Source organism: Equus przewalskii, chromosome 1, assembly GCF_037783145.1.
Source record: "Equus przewalskii isolate Varuska chromosome 1, EquPr2, whole genome shotgun sequence".
In the NCBI taxonomy this organism is placed as follows: domain Eukaryota; kingdom Metazoa; phylum Chordata; class Mammalia; order Perissodactyla; family Equidae; genus Equus; species Equus przewalskii.
In genome coordinates, this window is record NC_091831.1 from 148,267,904 (window position 1) to 148,287,901 (window position 19,998).

The 19,998-nt window shown below is 34.3% G+C and overlaps 1 protein-coding gene across 4 annotated transcripts in view; it reads right to left on the bottom strand.

Moving 5' to 3' along the window:
* KNL1 (kinetochore scaffold 1) overlaps positions 1 to 19,998 on the bottom strand; it is a 56,373-nt gene that overhangs the window by 22,466 nt on the left and 13,909 nt on the right. For 2 of the 4 annotated variants that reach the window (XM_070625263.1, XM_008539846.2), the window contains exons 6-10: positions 11,539 to 11,591; positions 11,251 to 11,278; positions 9,593 to 9,630; positions 7,478 to 7,530; positions 1,534 to 6,639 (exon numbers count right to left, since the gene is read on the bottom strand). In XM_070625263.1, the coding sequence (XP_070481364.1) occupies positions 1,534 to 6,639; positions 7,478 to 7,530; positions 9,593 to 9,630; positions 11,251 to 11,278; positions 11,539 to 11,591 (5,278 nt within the window). Of the gene's footprint in view, positions 1 to 1,533; positions 6,640 to 7,477; positions 7,531 to 9,592; positions 9,631 to 11,250; positions 11,285 to 11,538; positions 11,592 to 19,998 lie in introns of all 4 variants that reach the window. The other 2 variants (XM_070625252.1, XM_008539843.2) reach the window with 1 other exon arrangement.

A 19,998-nucleotide genomic window follows, 5' to 3' on the forward strand; every position in this document is an offset into this window, starting at 1 on the left:
GTGGTCCTGCTTTTACCATTTGAACCATTTGACTTTACAGCCTTAAATGCCATTTTTATACACCTACTCACATATGTTTTTGAGGACAATCTATTCTTTATCTAAATACTAGAATGTAAGCTCCACGAGAGCAGATTTTTGTCTGTGAATTCCCATTGACACATTCCCAGCACCTAAACAATACCCAGGACATAGCAGATACTCAATAGGTGTTTATTGAACAAAATAATACTAATTTTCATAGAACCTATTCAGTTACAAATTTTACATTACTGTTACTACTTTCTCAAAGCTTCATAGACGAACCATTTCCTCAGGACCTCATCTTATAGAACCACTGAGTCATCTTCTAAACTTACTTACATATTTCTTTTTTTCTTTTTTTGAGGAAGATTAGCCCTGAGCTAACATCTGCGGCCAATTCTCCTCTTTTTGCTGAGGTAGACTAACCCTGAGCTGAGGTCCGTGCCCATCTTCCTCTACTTTATATGTGGGACGACTGCCACAGTATGGCTTTACAAGCCATGTGTAGGTCCGCACCTGGGATCTGAACCGGTCAACCCAGGGTCACTGAAGCAGAATGTGCGAACTTAACTGCTGCGCCACCAGGAGAGCCCCACTTATGTATTTCTAAATGGAGTTTATACTTTGTTTTCTGTGAACCTCTGATACTTTTAAAATTTTATTTCTCCACTTACAAAACTCGGTTAAAGTGACAGGTTTTATTCTCCTCAAGTTATCCAAATCAGTGTTCTCTCAACTTCTTACAAAATCTATGACCTCTTTCATAACTACAAAAATCTTCCTTACTTTACTTTTCTTTTTGAGGAAGATTAGCCCTGAGCTAACATCTGCTGCCAATCCTCCTCTTTTTGCTGAGGAACACTGGCCCTGAGCTAACATCCGTGCCCATCTTCCTCCACTTTATATGTGGGACACCTACCACCGCGTGGCTTGCCAAGCAGTGCCATGTCCGCACCTGGGATCTGGACCAGCAAACCCCAGGCCGCCGAAGTGGAACTTGCAAACTTAACTGCTGCGCCACCGGGCCTGCCTCTTTACTTCACTTTTGAGATACTGGGCTTGACCTAGGCATTCTCCCATCCACTAATGAAACGGACTCTCAGCTTCTACATATCCTCATTAGCCAAGAAAAAAAAAATTTTTTAATGAAGTGTGCATAATAAAAAGGCTTTTTATCCTCCAAACATTTATAACACTGAAGATGACTTTTCAAACTAAATATACCCTTCCTAGAGATTCTCATATGCAAAGCCACAATGCCAAATCACTAGAGATGACAAAATATTTAGAATTACCTATTAATTTTCATACTACTTTCCATTTCATTTTTGTGACCATTTTTCACTTCAAATTGTTTTCATATCTAGCTTGATTCTATATAAAAATATTTCACCAGACTTATAACTGGAAATAATCAATTCTTGCTTACCCAAGACTAAAATTCAAATTCAAAAATACTCATAATTTTTAAAAAATCAAGAACATTCCTAAGTTCAAGACAGAACTCACCTCCTGATCTTGTGCAGTATCACTAACCCTAATCTCACTTTTTCTGATTTTTTTCTCATTCGGAATATCATCATCTTCTTCTTGTACCCAGGTTCTTTTTTGGCTATTGCAGGTTTCTTCCATTTTATTTTCAGATGGTGAAATCTCTTTTTGGTATGTCTCAATCAAGGCCTTCTCCTCAGTTTCTATACTAATAGAGTCTGAGGAATTAATCTCACCAGGATATATAGGAAGATTTTCCTCATTTATATATTGAGATGGACTTAAGTTCAGTTTAGCTGCAACAAATCCAATGCTTGAATCCTTAATGGAGACCGGCTGAGATTCTAAGTGATTTAAATCAGTTGTGTCTGCTGGAATCTGCTCCAGGTCATCAATACCAGTGACACTACAATTTCTCTTGTTTGGCAATCTGGGCAAAAATATTCCCAAAGAACACCTCCTCACTCTATCTTTTACACCTGTCATTAATGGTACAGAATTGGTTTCAGTTCTATTATGAGAACTTTTATTTTCTTCATCTCTATCATCTTTAACACTGCTGGACACTATGTTATTGTTATGTATTTCTGTGGCTTGCACTATACTCATATCATTGTGTGCCTTATTTACTAATTCAAGTAATTTATCTGGAGAAGGTGGTATATGAACAGTTTGGAAATCTAAAAATTCTTCAGTTTTTCCATTCAAATTATTCAGATTTGGTTTGACACTACTAAAACTTGCAGCAGTAGATGCAATTACAGGATCTGATGCTTCTCTAGGATTGGCATGAGTTTGAATGACTTGCTTAGTCAAGTCTGAGTTACTGTGGAAATCTATAGCTGTGTTACATTTAGCTGTTTGAATCTTCTCCTTCAGTTCTTTTTTACAGGCTATAGTAAATTGTTTCTCATTATTGAGCATTTTGGACTCATTTTCACATGTGAGTACAGAGGAATTTCCTATAACAATATTTAAATTCTTATTTCCAGCTTTAGACAATATTGTTGCATCTTTATTGATAAGACCCTGTCCTTGTTGAGGTAACAGAGGTAGCTGGGTGGAGAGATGAGGCTGAGAAGCAACACAAACATCATTAACAAAGGTCTTCTTTAAACTGTATTCTGCCTTGTCAACAAAGGCCTCCATTTGATCCTTTGGAAGCTTAAAAGATACTCGCTTTGAATTAAGTTTAGTCATCTCTCCCAGATCTTGACCATATACTAAAGTCTGATTAGCTAACAGATTTTGGGGCTCCTTAATCAGATCTTGGTCTTTCAGCACTTTTATGACACAGTCTAACTGTCCTTTGGTATTGGCTTGAATAACTTTTTCTTTCTCTAGCAAAGAACAAGGAGCAGAGACAGCCAGTCCCTCAGATTTCAAGTGATATTCACCGGCTAAATCGTTTGCATAAGTAAGATCATTTTGTACTGGGCAATTATTGGCTTTCTCATCTTTATCACATAGGGACATGACATTCCCCTCTACATTATCAAAACAGGAAATGACATTTGGTAAACAGGAATAATTATCACTGGGTCCACAAATAGCAGATGCATGACTGTTTGTAAAATCCACGTTTCTTCTATCTGTACTATTTAAGTGACAGCTTTCAATTTTGGCTTTTTCCAACGCATAGGCCTGGTGTACAACTTTCCCCATGACCTCTTCATCGACAGCAGTACTATGGAATTTCATTTCTATCTCACCTTGACACCCAGACAACGTATTAGTAGGAACAAAGGGAATCATATGATGTTTTTGCTCAGTGTGAAGAACATTTTTGTCTTCTACAGCCAGTGTTTGTTTTTTAGTGATTTCTTGAAAAGTGCTACCATCCTTAGGAAAAGAAACACCCAAGATTTTTCCTTTTGTTATTCCAAATTTAGGGCACTCCTGAAGTATTTTCTCCGTGGCTTGACAATCAATGAAAACAGTATGGGACTTGGTGACTTCCAGATCATTGTGATTACCTACAAACATTACAGTTTTGTCTACAGGCCTAGTGGTTATTTGATCTGCTGAGACAATTTTACATTCTAAGGCACTTGTGTGACTTCTGGTGATCTCCATGTCATCCTGCCCACAGGTATACAAAACAGTTTTAGAAGTTCCTGCGAAAGGCACCAAACGGGAGTCTTCTCTGTCTTCCAGGGCACTTTGGTTATTTATTTCCACTGTACAACTCTGGGTGATATCCATATCATTTGTATCATTCTTTGAAAAAACAACGGTCTTGTCATTTTTGAGTCTAAGGCTTTTCCTTCTCTGACTTTTGCCTGATAGAGGTTCATTCAGAAATCCAGGCTTTTGTACATCTTTGTCATTTTTCCCAATGGTTGATTTAGACACTTCCATGTTATCATCAGCTATAAATGCTACAGCTTTCTCTGTGGGACCACTATTAGACCATTCTCCCAGTAGTGTTAGCTGGCTGACTTTTGCTGCTGAATGGTCACTTTCACCATTCTTTGGAAGGAAAACATTCTCCTCAGCAGGAATAGATGTCACTTTTGGTTCTTCAAGGCTTTTCCTTTTGGATAGTTCAAAGTTAGGTCTGTCTGGAAGTACAGTTTTCTCCTTTGCATGGTAGTCAATGAGAGCAGTATGGGACTTTGTCATTTCTAGTTCACCATGATTATCTACAAACATTACAGTTTTGTCCATAGTCTTAGTAGCTATTTCACCTGGTGAGACTGTTTTATATTCTATGGCAGTTGTGTGACTTCTAGTGACCTCCACATCATCCTGCCCACATGTATACAAAACAGTTTTAGAAGTTCCTGCCAAAGGCACCAAATGGGAATCATGGCCATCTAATAAAGGTCTATGATTTATTTCCTCTGTATGACTTTTGGTGATATCCATATCGTTCTCATCACCCTCTGAAAATACAATAGTCTTATCAATTTTTAGTCTGCCAATACTTTTCCTTTCACAAATTTTAACATCTTGCTTTTCATTCAAAAATCCAGGTTTCTGGACACTTTTGTCCTCTAACACATCCATGATATTATTAGAGATAAATACTCCTTCAGTTTTCTCTATAGGACTTTTATTACATTTTTCAACTTTTACAGCTACCTGTCTGTTTACTGTTGCTATCTGGCTGTTAGTGTTTTCTAAATTGGTCTTACCAAGTTCTTGTACTTCAGAAGGACCAAATCCAATGGCAATAGTGTGACTTTTGATTAGATCCATATTTTGCTCCTCCTCTGAACAAATAATTATCTTGTCACGGGAACATTCAGTGGTAGGATTGCCTAAACTTTTCCTCAGTGGCTCAGGCAGTTTAGAATTCCGGCCTGGTATAGATTTCACTGTATGACTGTTAACAGCAGTATTATGATTTTTCATGGCAGATTGTCCTTCTGATAAAAATAATGGCTTTGTGGCAGGAAACAAAGATTGCTCACATGAAACTGTATTTCTATCATTTGCTAGCATTACTTGTTTCTTAAGGTCTCCACTAGAGTATACTATATTATGTCTCATTGCTATGTCCTGGTTAATATCAGCTGACTGAGGAGAATCTTTATCAAGATAGGGTGAAACCTTCAAAACTTGATCTTTTTCTTTGCCCCAGGTGTCAGTTAGGATGTTTTTAGATATTACGTTTGGTTGTTGGGATGGTTCAATATGACTTTTGGTCATTTCTTCCCATTCATCTAAAGGGCTTTTGCTCTGAGAGTGAGATTTACTGGTATTCTCAGATGCTAGATTATAAGATGCAAGACAGACTTGACTTTCTAAATTAGTTGTGTGACTTTTAGTCAAATCCATATCTTCACCTGTGAAGATTTCAGTCTTTTTGTCAGTCAATGAAATAGATAAAGGATTTGTCAGGCTTTGCTGTAATCTTTCCTTAGATACATGAGGAACTGAGCTACAATTTACATTCATTTCCTGAACTTCTGACACAGTTATGTGATTTTGGAACATCATTTCTTTTTCAGGTATTGGTGCAGCTGCTATCTGTACATTTGTCTGATCTTGCTTAAAAATTTGATTATCTATTGCAACCGTGTGACTCTTGGTAATGTCCATGCTATCCTCTCCTGAATAAGTAGTTTTCTCTATGAGAGGAGTGATGGCATCTGGATTGGGATACATTTTAGAATAATTACTGTCATGCTTTAGCAAATTTTTCTCCTCTCTCATACTTGAGAGACACTTGGTGAGGTCCATAGCATTATTACAACTAGAATAGAAAAATGTCTTATTATCTTGAATAGCTGGACTGGAACATACAGATTCTTCGATCATGGTCAATGTTCTGGCATCTTGGTTAGAAGGCTGTGTGACTGTGTGAGTTTCTGTCCCTGTAATATGACTTCTGGTAACATGTACTTCACCTTTAGGGTTTAAGGAAGGGTATTGAAAAGGAACATTCAGTTTATTCTCAAAGACTGTCGTCTTTCCTGCAGCTATAGTTCCATATCCTGTTGTAACATCTGTCACGACATTCTGAGTTTGATTTTCTATTTCAGATAAATTATCTGAGGGTAAAATCTGTATAGTGTGGTTAACTGTCAAGTCCATAAAATCATTGCCATAAACTGTAATATCATCACCTTTAAATTCCCTTAAGCTGACCTCACTGGATGTAGGAACCAGAGTCTGAATATTGGCTGTATGACACTGGGTGAAATTCATCCCATCATCTTGTTCTCTAAAGATTCTAGTCATATTACTGCTATTTTCATCTGTATTAACAGATACATGCATTTGATGTATAGAAGAGGCCCTATTTGATTCTTTGGCATGAACAGATATCTCAGAATTTTCTTTATCAGGTCCCGTAGAAGAAGCCTTACATTTTCCTTCTTTCAATCTTTTTATAAAGTCATTGAAATTTATTTTCTTTTCTGAAGAAGTGTTTTGATCCATGGAAAAATTTAATTCTTTCTTCATACTTGAATCCTCAGTGTGGAGCTTCAGGTTAGCCAGAAATGATGTGGTATCTATTTTGGTGGACGTTTCACTTTTGGTACAATCTAAAAGGCCTTTGGTAATCATCACGGTGTGACTTGCTGTCAGATCCATCTGGTTTTCATCTGAAAAGATGACTGTCTGGTCATTTGCATGTTTCTTTTCATCGTTGTGTTCTGTTATTGAAATCTATAATGAAAACAAAATATAAGAGATCAGATTAAACGCAAACTTTTAAAAAGGCATTTTACAACATGTATTATATAGAGAATACTATATAAACAATCCTCAATGATGGTTTCACGATACATTGATTTGTTTGAATCAGTGGTGTGGTGTGCAGCCCGTAATTTGTTATTAAAACATTTTCTAAAATCTGTGAACACTTTTAGTGTTTCTGGACAAATTAAAAATTCAAGGTTAATTATACACCCAATAGAATGACTAAAAAATGAAAAAGACTGACAATACCAAATGTAACTGTAATGAAAATTCTAGTTACTGTATTAGATAGATATTCTCATTCTAAATAAAAAAGACTTGGAAAGGGATAAGTGTATGATGGCTAATTTATGTACACTCTGTACTCTTGGGAGCTGAGTTCTTTTTGAATCTTAATGCAGTGGTTTTATCTGTAACGACATGGTCTAACTCCTTGCTACTCAAAGTATGGTCTGTGGACCAGTGTACTAGTATCACCCAGGACATTGTTAAACGTATAGAATCTCAGGGCCTACCCCAGATCTACTGGATAAGAATCTATATTTTAACAAAATCTTGAAATGATTCATATGCCCATTAAAGTTTGAGAAGTCCTGATATAAATAATATATTTCTCTCTCATTTAAACTGGCAGTGATTTAACTGTTCTTGGTTAACTGGAAAGGTAGGAAGGTTTTCCAGTCTATACTCGTCCATTTTCGTAAGTAATCCCTAAATCATACCATTACCATTAAATTTTTTGTGTTTTTAAAGTTTTAACTGTCAAGGGAGATTAAAATATAAAGGCACTTGCATGAACTCATACCTCTCTCTGTTGCCTCTGGATCTGAATGGGAGCACAAAGCAATGTGTCCATCCCTATTGAGGAAAAACAGAAAACTATAGTCAATGACAAAGATATGTAACACCAAGAGCCTGATTTTCCTTTTCTTAGGTTCTTTATCAGTTACAAGTATTTAGTGAAGTTTAATCAGTTACTAAGCCCTTCGTAAGGACTTAGGTATTAAATTTCAATAAGACTTTTAATTGTCTCATCTCAGGGACAGAGAGATCAGTGATTATTGTATTCTCTGTATGACTGAAATATTTTTAGAATGTGGTGGAGATTTTAAAGGTAGAATTTTAAGGGTGGAAAGTTTGGACATGCTTTTTCCCCCTTCATTCCTCCATTTTTATTTCCTGGATAATAGAGGTTACATGGTAAAGAGTACCAACTGATGAGACTGAAACGTTAGGGTAAGATTTTGAAGCATTTTTTATTCTATGTTAAGGAATCTAGACAGTCCCATGATAAGATGTGTATTTTATAAAAATAATTCCAGAGAAGGAGAAGAAAGTAGATTCAAAATAAGATGAACCAATGAGGAAGCTACTGTAATAGTTCAGATACAAAATGATGGGAGTTTATGTTAGGGCAAGAGACAATGAGAATGGAAGTAAGGGATTAGATTCAAAACATTTTAGAATTGAAATATAAAGGTTTAGGTAAGCAACAAACTAGACTTTGGAAATAAGGCAGATATTGAAGATACTAAAACAGAAAACATTTAAAAATACTTAAGTTTAAAAGCAAATCCTTAGAATATTTTAAAGAATTTATGGCAACCTCGGCTGAGTATGATGAAGTAATTATAGGCTTTTTATTAAAAGCCTTATTTATATATCAAGCTTCCATTCATTTGTTCAACAAATATTGATTCAGAACCTATTATGTGCCCCAAAAGTCAACTATCTACTAAAGCAGAAAGAACAAGACAAAATTTCTGGATTCAGAGTTCCTAGTCTAACAAGAGAGGCAGAAGTAAATACCTAAAATACAATGTGATAAATCCTACAATAGACTGAGAAATAAAAGGGGTGTTATGAAAACACAGGACAGAATGACTGACTCCTTGGTTTTGTCAGAGAAGGCTCCATTTAAACCACTACAGTACTACTTAATATATGGTACCAGTCTGTGAACTGCTTGTTATCAATTCATGATGAAATAAGGAGCTTGCAGCCAATGTAAATCAACTAATATTTCCTTCATCAAGAAAGCTTTGCTAAGAAAAAAAAAATGTCAGCTAAACTAAACAGTAGTTTACTGCCATAGTTGATTCACATTCTAGTGCAAGTTCCTTTTTTTGTCATGGACTATAACAGTTTATGGACTGGCTAATCTGAAGAGCTCTTAAGTTAAGCTAAATGAAAAGCCAAATTAAGTGAAAAATGAGAAGACTGCTAGGCAAATTGGAGTAGGAAGAGCACTTTAGTAGAGGAAATAGCATTTACAAATGGATACAGGTAGAAAAAAGTTCACATGGGGAACTGCAAATAGTTCTTCATGGACTAGAGCATAGGCTGCCTATAAAGGGCAAGAGATAAAGTTGAAGACAAGCCAAACTATAAAGCCCTTTCTAAGTCTATCCTAAGGAGTGTGGGTTTTATCCTGTAAGCAAAAAAGTGTCAGTGAACAATTTTAAGCTGGGAGGTAACATGATCAGATTTATAAATATGTAGAATGGATTAGAAGGAAAAGAAATTAAATACAGTAGCCAAGAAAGAATAATGAGGAAGTCAAACAGTGGCAGGAAGAATAGAGAATAAGTAACAGCTTTGTAAGATATTTAGGAGACAGAAGAGGAAGACAGTAGGGCCAAATGGATATGGGGAATGAAAGAAAATTTGAAAAAATGACTCAATTCCTGAGTTGAATGAATGACAGAGTGAGTGGGAGTACAAGCTAGAGAAAATAAGAGGAACAGTAGGTTTGAGAGAAATAATAGTAAAGTTTGTGAAATTTTAAATTGCAGATTTTGTGTAAAGAACAGAGCCCTCTTCACATTTTTTTTTTCATGGTTCTTTTACATATTCCTTTCAGGGAGTCCAGATGAAGAGAAAAGGAGTATGATAAGAAAAGTATTCTGGTCATACTTACCAGTAATCTCACAGCAGTTATCTTCCGGATTCTTATTCCTAAAAATTAAAAAGTATTTTCAAAATCTATAAGACAAACAATTACCAAGAATCATTAACAGTTGAAAGAGTAGGGAAGGCAAAAGGTTTTCATAGGGTGACTGGCAGAAAAACACAAAGACAGCTTTAAAAAAAGACTTATCTAATACCGGTCGAAGAAATTACAAGGCAATTAACAGGACCCTTTTCAGATTGGTCTTAATGGTTTGTTCATTTCAAGAATACTAAAAAAATATGTTTAATACATGCCACTTGCTTATTATTATTTTTGGTTTTTAAAAAGAATGACTGAGTCAGCCCTGATGGCCTAGTGGTTAAAGTTCAGTGTGCTCTGCTTTGGCAGCCTGGGTTGTTCCTGGGTGCAGAACCACCCACTTGTCTGTCAGTAGCCATGCTGTTGTGGTGGCCTGCACAGAAGAACTAGAATATACAACTATGTACAGGAGCTTTGGGGAGAAAAAAAAGAGAGAGGAAGATTGGCAACAGATGTTAGCTCAGGGCAAATCTTCCCCACCTGCCCCCCCCCGCCAAAAGAATGACCTATAAAGTAATTCATTTTCTAGCAATTTAGCCTAAAAAGTAAATAAAAGGAAACAACTCAAATGTCCATCAATAGGGAGCTAACTAAATGTTGGTGCAGACATATAATTTATTATAATAGACTGAGGTAGATCTACATGTAACAACATGGAAAGTGCTACAAGACATTATTAAGTGATTCCATTTTTGTCTTGTCAAAAAAAAAGATAAGGATAAACATGTACTTGGATATACATATAAAATTTCTGTAAAGACATCCAAAATTATCCACAGTGGTTATCTGTGAGGAGCCTATGTAATATGGCTTAGAGATTTTTCTCTATCAGTAAGCATAAAGAGAATCTTTTTTTCCCCAGCTCAACAGTAGTCAATTACATGAAAAAATTGCAATTTATTTAACTAGTCCTTTACTGATGAACCTTTAGTATCTTTCACATCTTTTACTATTACAAAAAATGCTGTAGTGAACAACCTTATATATTCATTATTTCAAACATTTACAAGCATATTGATAAGATAAATTCCCAGACACAAAATTGCTGAGTCAAAGGGCATGTGCATTTAAAATTTTGAATGATATTGCTAATTGCCTTCTACAATTTATACAAAATAGCAATGGATGACTCTTTACCTATACTCTTAATTGATTACATGAAAAATCATATCTTAGTATAGTCTGAGTTTGTATTTCTTTTATAACGAATGAAGATAAGCATCTTTTCCTTTGTCTAAGAGCTATTGGTATTTACTTTTCTATGTACTAATATTAAAACAAAACTAATTTAATGAAAAAATCTGAAGACTTGATATTTGTTGTTTTGTACTAGTTGATGCATTTAAGGATTTATATATGACAGGAGAGTGTTTCATCACTTTATTAAAAGGATAAGCTACACAATGCACATATTTATCAGATATAGCAGTATATTAAATTCTGCAAAGAATTTGTTTTCTGAATTAATCCTAAGTATTCCACAAAGGGACACAAAAAAATAAAAAAAGAAGACATTTAAAAAATACTTCATTAATAGGAATAAACAGCTTTTAAAATATAATTTGAATCACATTTTCCTTACTTACCGTATAAACAGAGCATTTTCTCCTGCTTCTGTTTCTAAAAATAAAATAAAAATTAAATTTGTTCAAGGATACACTGAGAAAGCATTAGAAAAATTGCATAAGGACATTAACAATAACGACAACAAAAAGAAATCACTAACTGTCCACCTTACTTTCTGCCTCCCATGCCTCAAGCTGTACTTTTTAAGCAATAAGATAGACAATAAGTTATATCAACTATCTGGTTAGATAGCTGCAGTAAAATTTTATGGAAAACAGATTTAGCAGGGATTGCAATAACATATTTACCTTCAATTTCTGACTTTCTTACTATTTTCTTATATGACTCTGTCTGGAATACTCTAGAAGAGAAAGCAAACATTACTGAAAATCTGCAACTTTTAATTAGAATCCCATGGTGTTAATTTATAGTCTGTTTTGAGATGGGTACAGATAACACTTTGATTTCAGCTTCTTTTTGCTACACAGCACATACTATTAATATTTCAAAGGCCAAAATTAGTTTACTACATTAAAATCTGTTATGGTTTGTTTGTGTGTGTGTGTGTGTGCGAGGAAGATTAGCCCTGAGCTAACATCTGTGCCAATTTTCCTCTACTTTATACGTGGGACGCCTCCACAGCATGGCTAATGAGTGAAGTAGGTCTGCACCTGGGATCCAAACCTGCGAAGCCAGGCTTTCAAAGCAGAGCAAGGGTAACTTTAACCCCCTTGGCCATGGGGCTGGCCCCTGTTATGGGTTTTTAATGAGCTTTCATAGAATCATTATTTTATCCCTCTCAATAACCTAAAATTTTCATTTTATTCAACAAACATTTATTAAGCATTATCTACCTGGTGCTATATGTTAGAGTCTGACACATGATCCTTGACCTCAGGGAGCTTTCGCTCTAAGTAGAGAGCTGGATTATAAACATTACTTCACTGACTTTTGTTATTAACAGTTCAGATAAGGTGGCATGGACTCCAGAGGAGGGAATCTCTTTTCACTGGGATGATTAAGAATAAGCTTCTTGGGGCCAGCCCCGTGGCGAAGTGGTTAAGTTCACGCACTTGGCTTCAGCGGCCCAGGGTTTCGTCGGTTTGGATCCTGGGTGCGGACACGGCAACGCTCATTAGGCCACATTGAGGTGGCATCCCACATACCACAACTAGAAGGACCCACAACTAAAATATACAACTATGTACTTGGGGGATTTGGGGAGAAAAAGCAGAAAAAAAAAAAAGAAAAAGAAGATTGGCAACAGTTGTTAGCTCAGGTGCCAATCTTTAAAAAAAAAAAAAAAGAATAAGCTTCATGGAGAAGTAGCACTTCATATCTGCCTTGGAGAATCAGACCAGTTCATTTTCATTCTGGTAATATTAAGTATCATAGAGATATATAGATATATATATATAGATATATATAGAATCTCTTAATTAGAAGGAGAATTTTATTTCAATTACAAAAAAGCAGCAAACATTTGTATGCATGCTGTGTGCCAAGCACTTTGTTACGTTCTTTACATGCATTTTTAATGATTATAACAATTACCATGTTATTTTACAGATGTAGATATTGAGGGTCATAAAGGTTAAGTAACTCTCAAGGTCATATAATTGATAAATGGCACAGCCCAAATGCAAACCCAAATTTGTCCAACTTCAAAATCTGAATTTATAACTACAAAGTTATACTTGAAACAACTTTTCTTCAAATAATTTATAATAGAAAAATAGAAGCCTTTTTATTCAACATGAGCAGGATCAGTTAATCAAAAAATATCTTTTAAAATAAGGAATCATAAGCAATCCTTACACACCTTAAACATTTAAAAAAAATTAAAACACATAAATGAATTTTAATTTGCAAATCTCCTAATGTCAATCTGAGGTCTTTACTCTGAGTGTGGATCTATTGGTACAATTTTAATGTATTTATAAAGTGGAATAAACACTTAAAGAAACTTTGAAGCAATATAAACACAGAATCTTTCTAAATTTTTATGAATGATTTCCCTATCTTTTATGTTGTCTCACCCATACCAAACCTGAAAGCATTTTTAAAAATAAATTCACCTTTATCAAGTTTTTCCTAGCCATTCAGTATAATTTTCGTAGAAATAACTATCTTTGTCTTTTGAGCTCATTTTCATTGGTTTATGTAATATTAAATTAAATTATGTAATTACAACAACTTCAACTAGATAAACAAGATAAACACTTCTTGGTAAGCCTACCAATCAACTCTCAGGATTTGAAGTTTATGGACATGACAGAGTGTTTAGTGTGCTGTAGGTATCAGTATGTTTTACAAGGGGAATGAAAAATATAGGTTAAGTCTAACAATTCAGTTAGGTGGGAGTTGTTAAGAGAGCTTTTACTGTACTTGTTTCTATATCTAGAATCCTGTAAGTTTTTCAATTATCTATTTTAACAAAGAATATATTTTTGAAACATTACTTATACATCGTTTATGACATTTTCTGTCATAACATACACTATCTCATTTTGGCCATGCAATAACACTATGAGATATGTAAGGACAATTACTTCCATGTTAAAAAGGAGGAAACTGATGCTCTGATAAGTTAAATGACTTAAACTAAGGGCTATTTAGTAATAAGCCAGAACCTGTTCTGGGTTTTTTTGGGTTTTGAATCTGAAATTCCTTTTAATATCCCAGAGCCATTTTAGGAAAGTAAGTATAGTGAATAGATTATTTCCAAAGAATGGAAAGGGTAGAAGAGGTATAACAGCATTTGGGAAAAGTATTCAAAAGCAGTGCAAATAGCAGTAGACTAGGAATTAGGAGACCTATATTATAATTGAGGTTTTGTCACTACCTATATTACCTTGGGAAAGTCATGCCACCTCCCTGGCTTTAATCTTCTCATCTAAAGGATGAAGAGTTTGGACTCGATTCTCTAAGGTTCCTTTTAATTTTAACATTCTATCATCTAAAACACAAATTTGAGTAGAAAACGCTTAATTTTCTCATATATCTATCCCAGGCACTCCTTCTTGTCTCAGAACTTCCCTGTTGACTTCTGGGAACATGTTTTTTATTAGCCAAACTCATTATAAAACAAACAAAAGAAACAGAATAAGCCAAGTGATCATTAATAACACAGCAAATCGGAAAAACAAAGAAAACAGCAGAATTTAAAACTTATATTTATACAGGAAAACACCCAATAAGCAAAATTAATATGGGTAAAAAAATTTGCAATACAGATGAAAAAGGGCTGTTGATATCCTTAATAGTTAAAGAACTTTAACAAGTCAAAAGCAAAAGAGAACTATTCACATCAAGAAGAAGAAAGACCTAGAAACAATGACTAATTAAACAACAAGGAGAACCTAATAAGCATCCAGATTGTGGTCTCTAAATGCCATTTCCTACTAAAAAGAACTGGGCTCACTCCTTGGAGAAAGGGCTGATTCCACGTCTGGGACCGATAATACACAAGATGAACATAAATATCTTGTTATACTATAAAGCAAAGAAGCTATCAAAGATTACGGGGTTATGTCAAAAGGTTAGAAACCAAAATGAAGAAATTCCACTGGTCAAAGATACAGTAATTTGAGTATCAATAAAAATAATAATTACAATGTACTGAAGTACATGAAATATAATTAAGATGATGGTCTTGATACTTAGATTTAGATATTTAGATAAAGATAACAGGGGAAAAAAAGCTCATTAGTCAACTTTGAAGGATGCTAGGAAACCAACTCATTACACTGAAAACTAGTAAATAATGGGGGGAAAAAAACCCGGAATTTAACCTGACTTTCGTTTTATAAACCATAATTCAGAGTAAACAAACAGCTATTATGGGAAAGTCCTCTCAATAGAAGTGCTGTTAATAAATGAGGAAGGAATAACAGAATGAGAATAATATCAATTAACAAAATCTAAAGAAATAATGGATTTAGGCAATGATCATCAATGGCTGTTAACATCAGAAAAAGAAAGATAACTGAACATTAGGTGACATCTGATGGAAGCACAGGATGCTACCTATGAAGTATTCTTGTCTAAAACAGGAAATTTAAGTCAAATCAAGCCTTCCAGATCTAACAACCAATTGACTGGAAATCTAGAGTAAAAGAACATATTAAACAGTATTATCCCATGGGGATACAACCAGCAAAACCCAGAATGTGGGACACTCTATAGAACAAACAACCTAGTTTCTTAAAAAAATAAATTATAAGGAAAAAAAAGGGAGGAAGAGCCTACAGATTAAGAGACTGAAAAGACATATCAACCAAATGGAATGTGTTAACCTTGTTTGGATACTGAGTTACACGGATCATTTAGGGAAAAAAATTGAGACAATCAGGGAAACATGAACACTGACTAGATGTTTGATGACATCATGGAATTACTGTCAGCTTTTCAAAGATGTGATAATAGCATTATGAATATGTTTTTAAAAAATATTCTGTCTTTTAAAGATATGGAAAAATATTCTGTATCTTTTAACGATATAACTAATGCACTATATCTGGGATTCACATAAAAAGAATCCAGTGGGAGAGGTACGGAAACTAAGTGGGGGTGTAGTGAAACAAGAGTGGCCTTGTACAACCAGAGAGACTACAACTACAATATACAACTATGTCTTGGGGGTTTGGGGAAGGAGAAGAAGGAAAAAAAAAAAGGAAGATTGGCAACAGATATTAGCTCAGGTGCCAATCTTTAAAAAAGAAAAAGAAAAAAAAGACTGGCCATAGCTGACAATTGCTGTAGGTAGAAAATGAGTACCTGAGTTTTCGTGATACTATTTTCTGTACTTTTGTGTATGTTATAAATTTTCTATCATAAAATGGGGAGGGGAAAGGAAAAGGAAACTGTAAGTTTTCTTTTTTTTTTCCACTTCCCAATGACCTCTTTTTTTTTATACCTCCACCTTCCTTATACAAGTTTGTAACCCAGACCTTTGCACTGTTTCTCAAGAGTTTTTGCAAATTTAAACTCTTGCTTCTAATTATGGAACAAAAGGCTTTATTTAATGTTTAAAAAAAAGATAAGGATGAAAATAAGCAACACTAGGAATAAGAAAGTGGACTATAAATACAGAGACTATTTTGATTGTCTAGGAAAATAAAAATGATCAAAATGAGTTAAAGAAGCAGCAGAAAACCAGAATAGATAGTAAACAATAAACAACATTAGGAATAAGAAAGTAGACTATAGGTACAGAGATTATTTTTAAAAAATTGTAAGAGACTATCACGTAGAACTTTAAGTCTATATTTGGAAAAAAACCACAATGATTTTCTAGAAATATATAGATGATCAGAATCAGCAGAAGAACTACAAAACCAGAATAGATAGTAAACAGAGTAGGAACTGAAAAGGTAGTCAAAGATGTACATGTTATAAAAGTACCCGGCCCATTAAAAAGAAAAAATGGGGCTGGCCCCGTGGCCGAGTGGTTAAGTTCGCGTGCTCAGCTTTGGTGGCCCAGGGTTTCTCCGGTTCAATCCTGAGCACGGACATGGCACCAGTCATCAGGCCATGCTAAGGTGGCATCCCACATGCCACAACTAGAAGGACCCACAACTAGAAATATACAACTATGTACTGGGGGGCTTTGGGGAGAAAAAGGAAAAACAAAATCTTTAAAAAGAAAAAAAGATCTATCCATAATGTTAAAAAAAAAAAAAAGTGGGGGAAACTGTTTATGTATTGATACGCAAAGATCTCCAAGATACATGTAAAGTTAAGGGAAAAAAAAGCAAATACAGACGAACATGGATAACATGTTACCATTTACGTACAGAAGTAAGAAACAAGAATGCATACCTGTGTTGGCCTGTATATGTATGAAAATTATCTAAAGGAACAATAAGACCTATTTACGGGATAGAAGCTGAATAGATGAGGCACAGGAGTGGAAAGGAGACTAAACAGTTTTGAAGGTCACTTTGAATAAGCTTACATAAGGGGTTAAGAGCATAGAAAATAAAAAGCTTTCTGATTGATTTTTATACGACGTACAGAACACCAACAGTAAAACCAAGTAAGAATAGCACACAAAAAATCAAGAGGCCAATCTCACATGTGAACCTTACTGCGAAAATCCCAAAATATTAGCAAACTGAATCTGGTAATGTTTTAAAAGAATATTTTATGACTAAGTTGGATTTATCCTAGGAATGCAGAAATAATTCAATATCCAAATAGTTATTTTACCACATAAAAGATTAAAGTAGGAAAAATGCTACAGTTCTTTTAATAGATGCTCTAAAAGCATTTAATAAAAGCCAATACCCATTCTTTTTTTTTTTTAAAGATTGGCCCTGAGCTAATATCTGTTCCCAGTCTTTTTCCCTTTGTTCTTCCTCTCCTTAAAGCCCCCCAGTACATAGTCGTATATTCAAGTTGTAGGTCCTTCTAGTTCTGCTACGTGGAATGCCGCCTCAGCATGGCTTGATGAGCGGTGCTAGGTCTGCGCGCATGATCCGAACCTGCCAAACCCTGTGCCACCGAGGCAGAGCATGCGAATTTAACCATTTGGCCACAGGGTCGGCCCCCCAATACTCATTCTTGATTAAAAACAAAACAGAAATCTGCAACGAGAGTTAAATTTACCCAACAATAAAGGGAGAATAGGTATATAATTTTGACAAATGTAAATAGGCTGAACTATTCTATTAAAAAATGGCTATTGACAATTAAAATTTTTTAAAACTCAATCTACAACCTATAAGGTACAAACTGAAAATTTTCAAAGTTAGGAAATTATCTATCGACAAACATAGAAAAGGTAAAGATAATTACGAAGTTATACAACACATTTTTTTCACAGCAAAAAAGTATTAGCACTAAACAAAGTTGCTATCATACAATAGAAGGAAAATAACAATGAAAACTAATAATAATGAATGATCCAAATTACAAATTAAGAAAAAGATGCCAGAGGAGAAAAATTAAAGAAATATAAAGAGGAAAATGCATAAATATATTTCCTAAAAATCGAAATATTAGAATGCCACATATTAGGCAGGCAAAGAGTAAGTGGCAAACCAATATAATATAAATAACAAAGCATATTTAGTAAACATATGGAGAGACCTAACCAAAAGGGCAAAATAATTCTTTCCTCCATTTTTCAGTAAATTTATCTTAATTATGTTTGTTCCTTGCTTTCTCTTTCTCTTTTTTTATCTACATAGTATCTATGATATAAGGAAAGCTTTCAAAGGTGTAATCTTGCAAAAATTATTTATGAACCAAGAAAGACACATGCTTTAGCAAATACAAAATTTAAAGGGCTCAATCACACAAAAACTTTAAGATATTTTCTTCAATATTGCCTAGGTAGATGAGAAAATAAAAAATGAAACATTTCAAAATGAGAAAAAAGCATAAATGAACAAAATATAGAAAAATGGTAATGGCAAATAAAGTACAAATTAAAACAAGTAAGAGATAACATTACAATCAATCAAATCAGCTAAAAGTAAGTGCTAAAATCTAATGCTTACAGTATATTGGGAAAAAATGTACATTACTATATAGTTTAGTGGTACTAAAACCAATAACAAAAATGTAATAATGGCTAAACAAATGCTTCTTCCTTTAACCCTGGCAATTCTATTTTGGGGAATATAATCCCAAGAAAGTAAAGCAAAAGAAAAAATGTAATGTGTACAGAAATATATAACACAGCACAAGAAAGAATCAAATAGCCAACAGAAAGTTAAAAATTATTACTTTTACATTAACATGAATATACCTAAAGAAAACATGTGAAAGAAAGGTCAGTTTGAAACAAACAGGAGAAAATGAGTTATTAAATCAAACTTGGCCAAACCATTCAAGGAGTATACAAGTAGAAGCATTCAAGGCTTTGCAATAGATGTGTACATGTGTGCTACTGTGGAGATGGATTAATTAGGTTGAATTGATTAGGATTAATTAGCTTGGTGCCATTAAACATTATGAAACATTCAAATAACTAGTGGTTCAGATTCTGTGATCAGCAAGTCATATTTATATTATAATTTACTTTCTTAGATAAAACGCCTATAAACAATGTACTGATCTACTCAAACAAGTGTTTTGATTCATTTGATTTATTTCTCATGATATATTTAGCAGTATATAGAATATATGTCATGAAATATTCTATTTATACACAAATCTCTAGTGAGTCTATTTAGTAAAAGCCAGATCAACTCATTTTGGGTATAGACAAAAACAATATAGAGTCTGCAAACCCAAAGGCAAGATCCAGGAAGACAATCGCAACTTCCCCAAGGAATATACCGCCTAGGGAAGTGTACTGGCAGGCAACAGCTAGTCTTCCCTGATTATACCAAATCTTATTATGCATCATTCGTTTTTTTCCCCCCAAACTCAACACGTCAAATATTGACAACTCATGTTTATCCAGGAAGACTTTAATTGATTTATGGATAAAAGATGAATAGAAAAAAGTTATAAAGCAATTAAATTACTATCAGTCTACAACAAAAAACATATTTCAGAAGGTACTTTACCATTTGGAACTACTCAGTCACAAAAATGTCACTCATTGTCTACTGCTAAGTGGGAACTCCTTTCTTGATACCTTACCCAATATTTACTTATTACTCCTCTAAGGAAAAGAAGAAAGTAAGTTCCTAATAGCCCCACAACTGGAATCCTGGGCAACTATAAATTTATCCTAATGCAAAATCATGTTTTATATGGCCACTGTAGAACTGGAGTTACTTAATTTGTCTGATCCTAAAGGCTGGTTA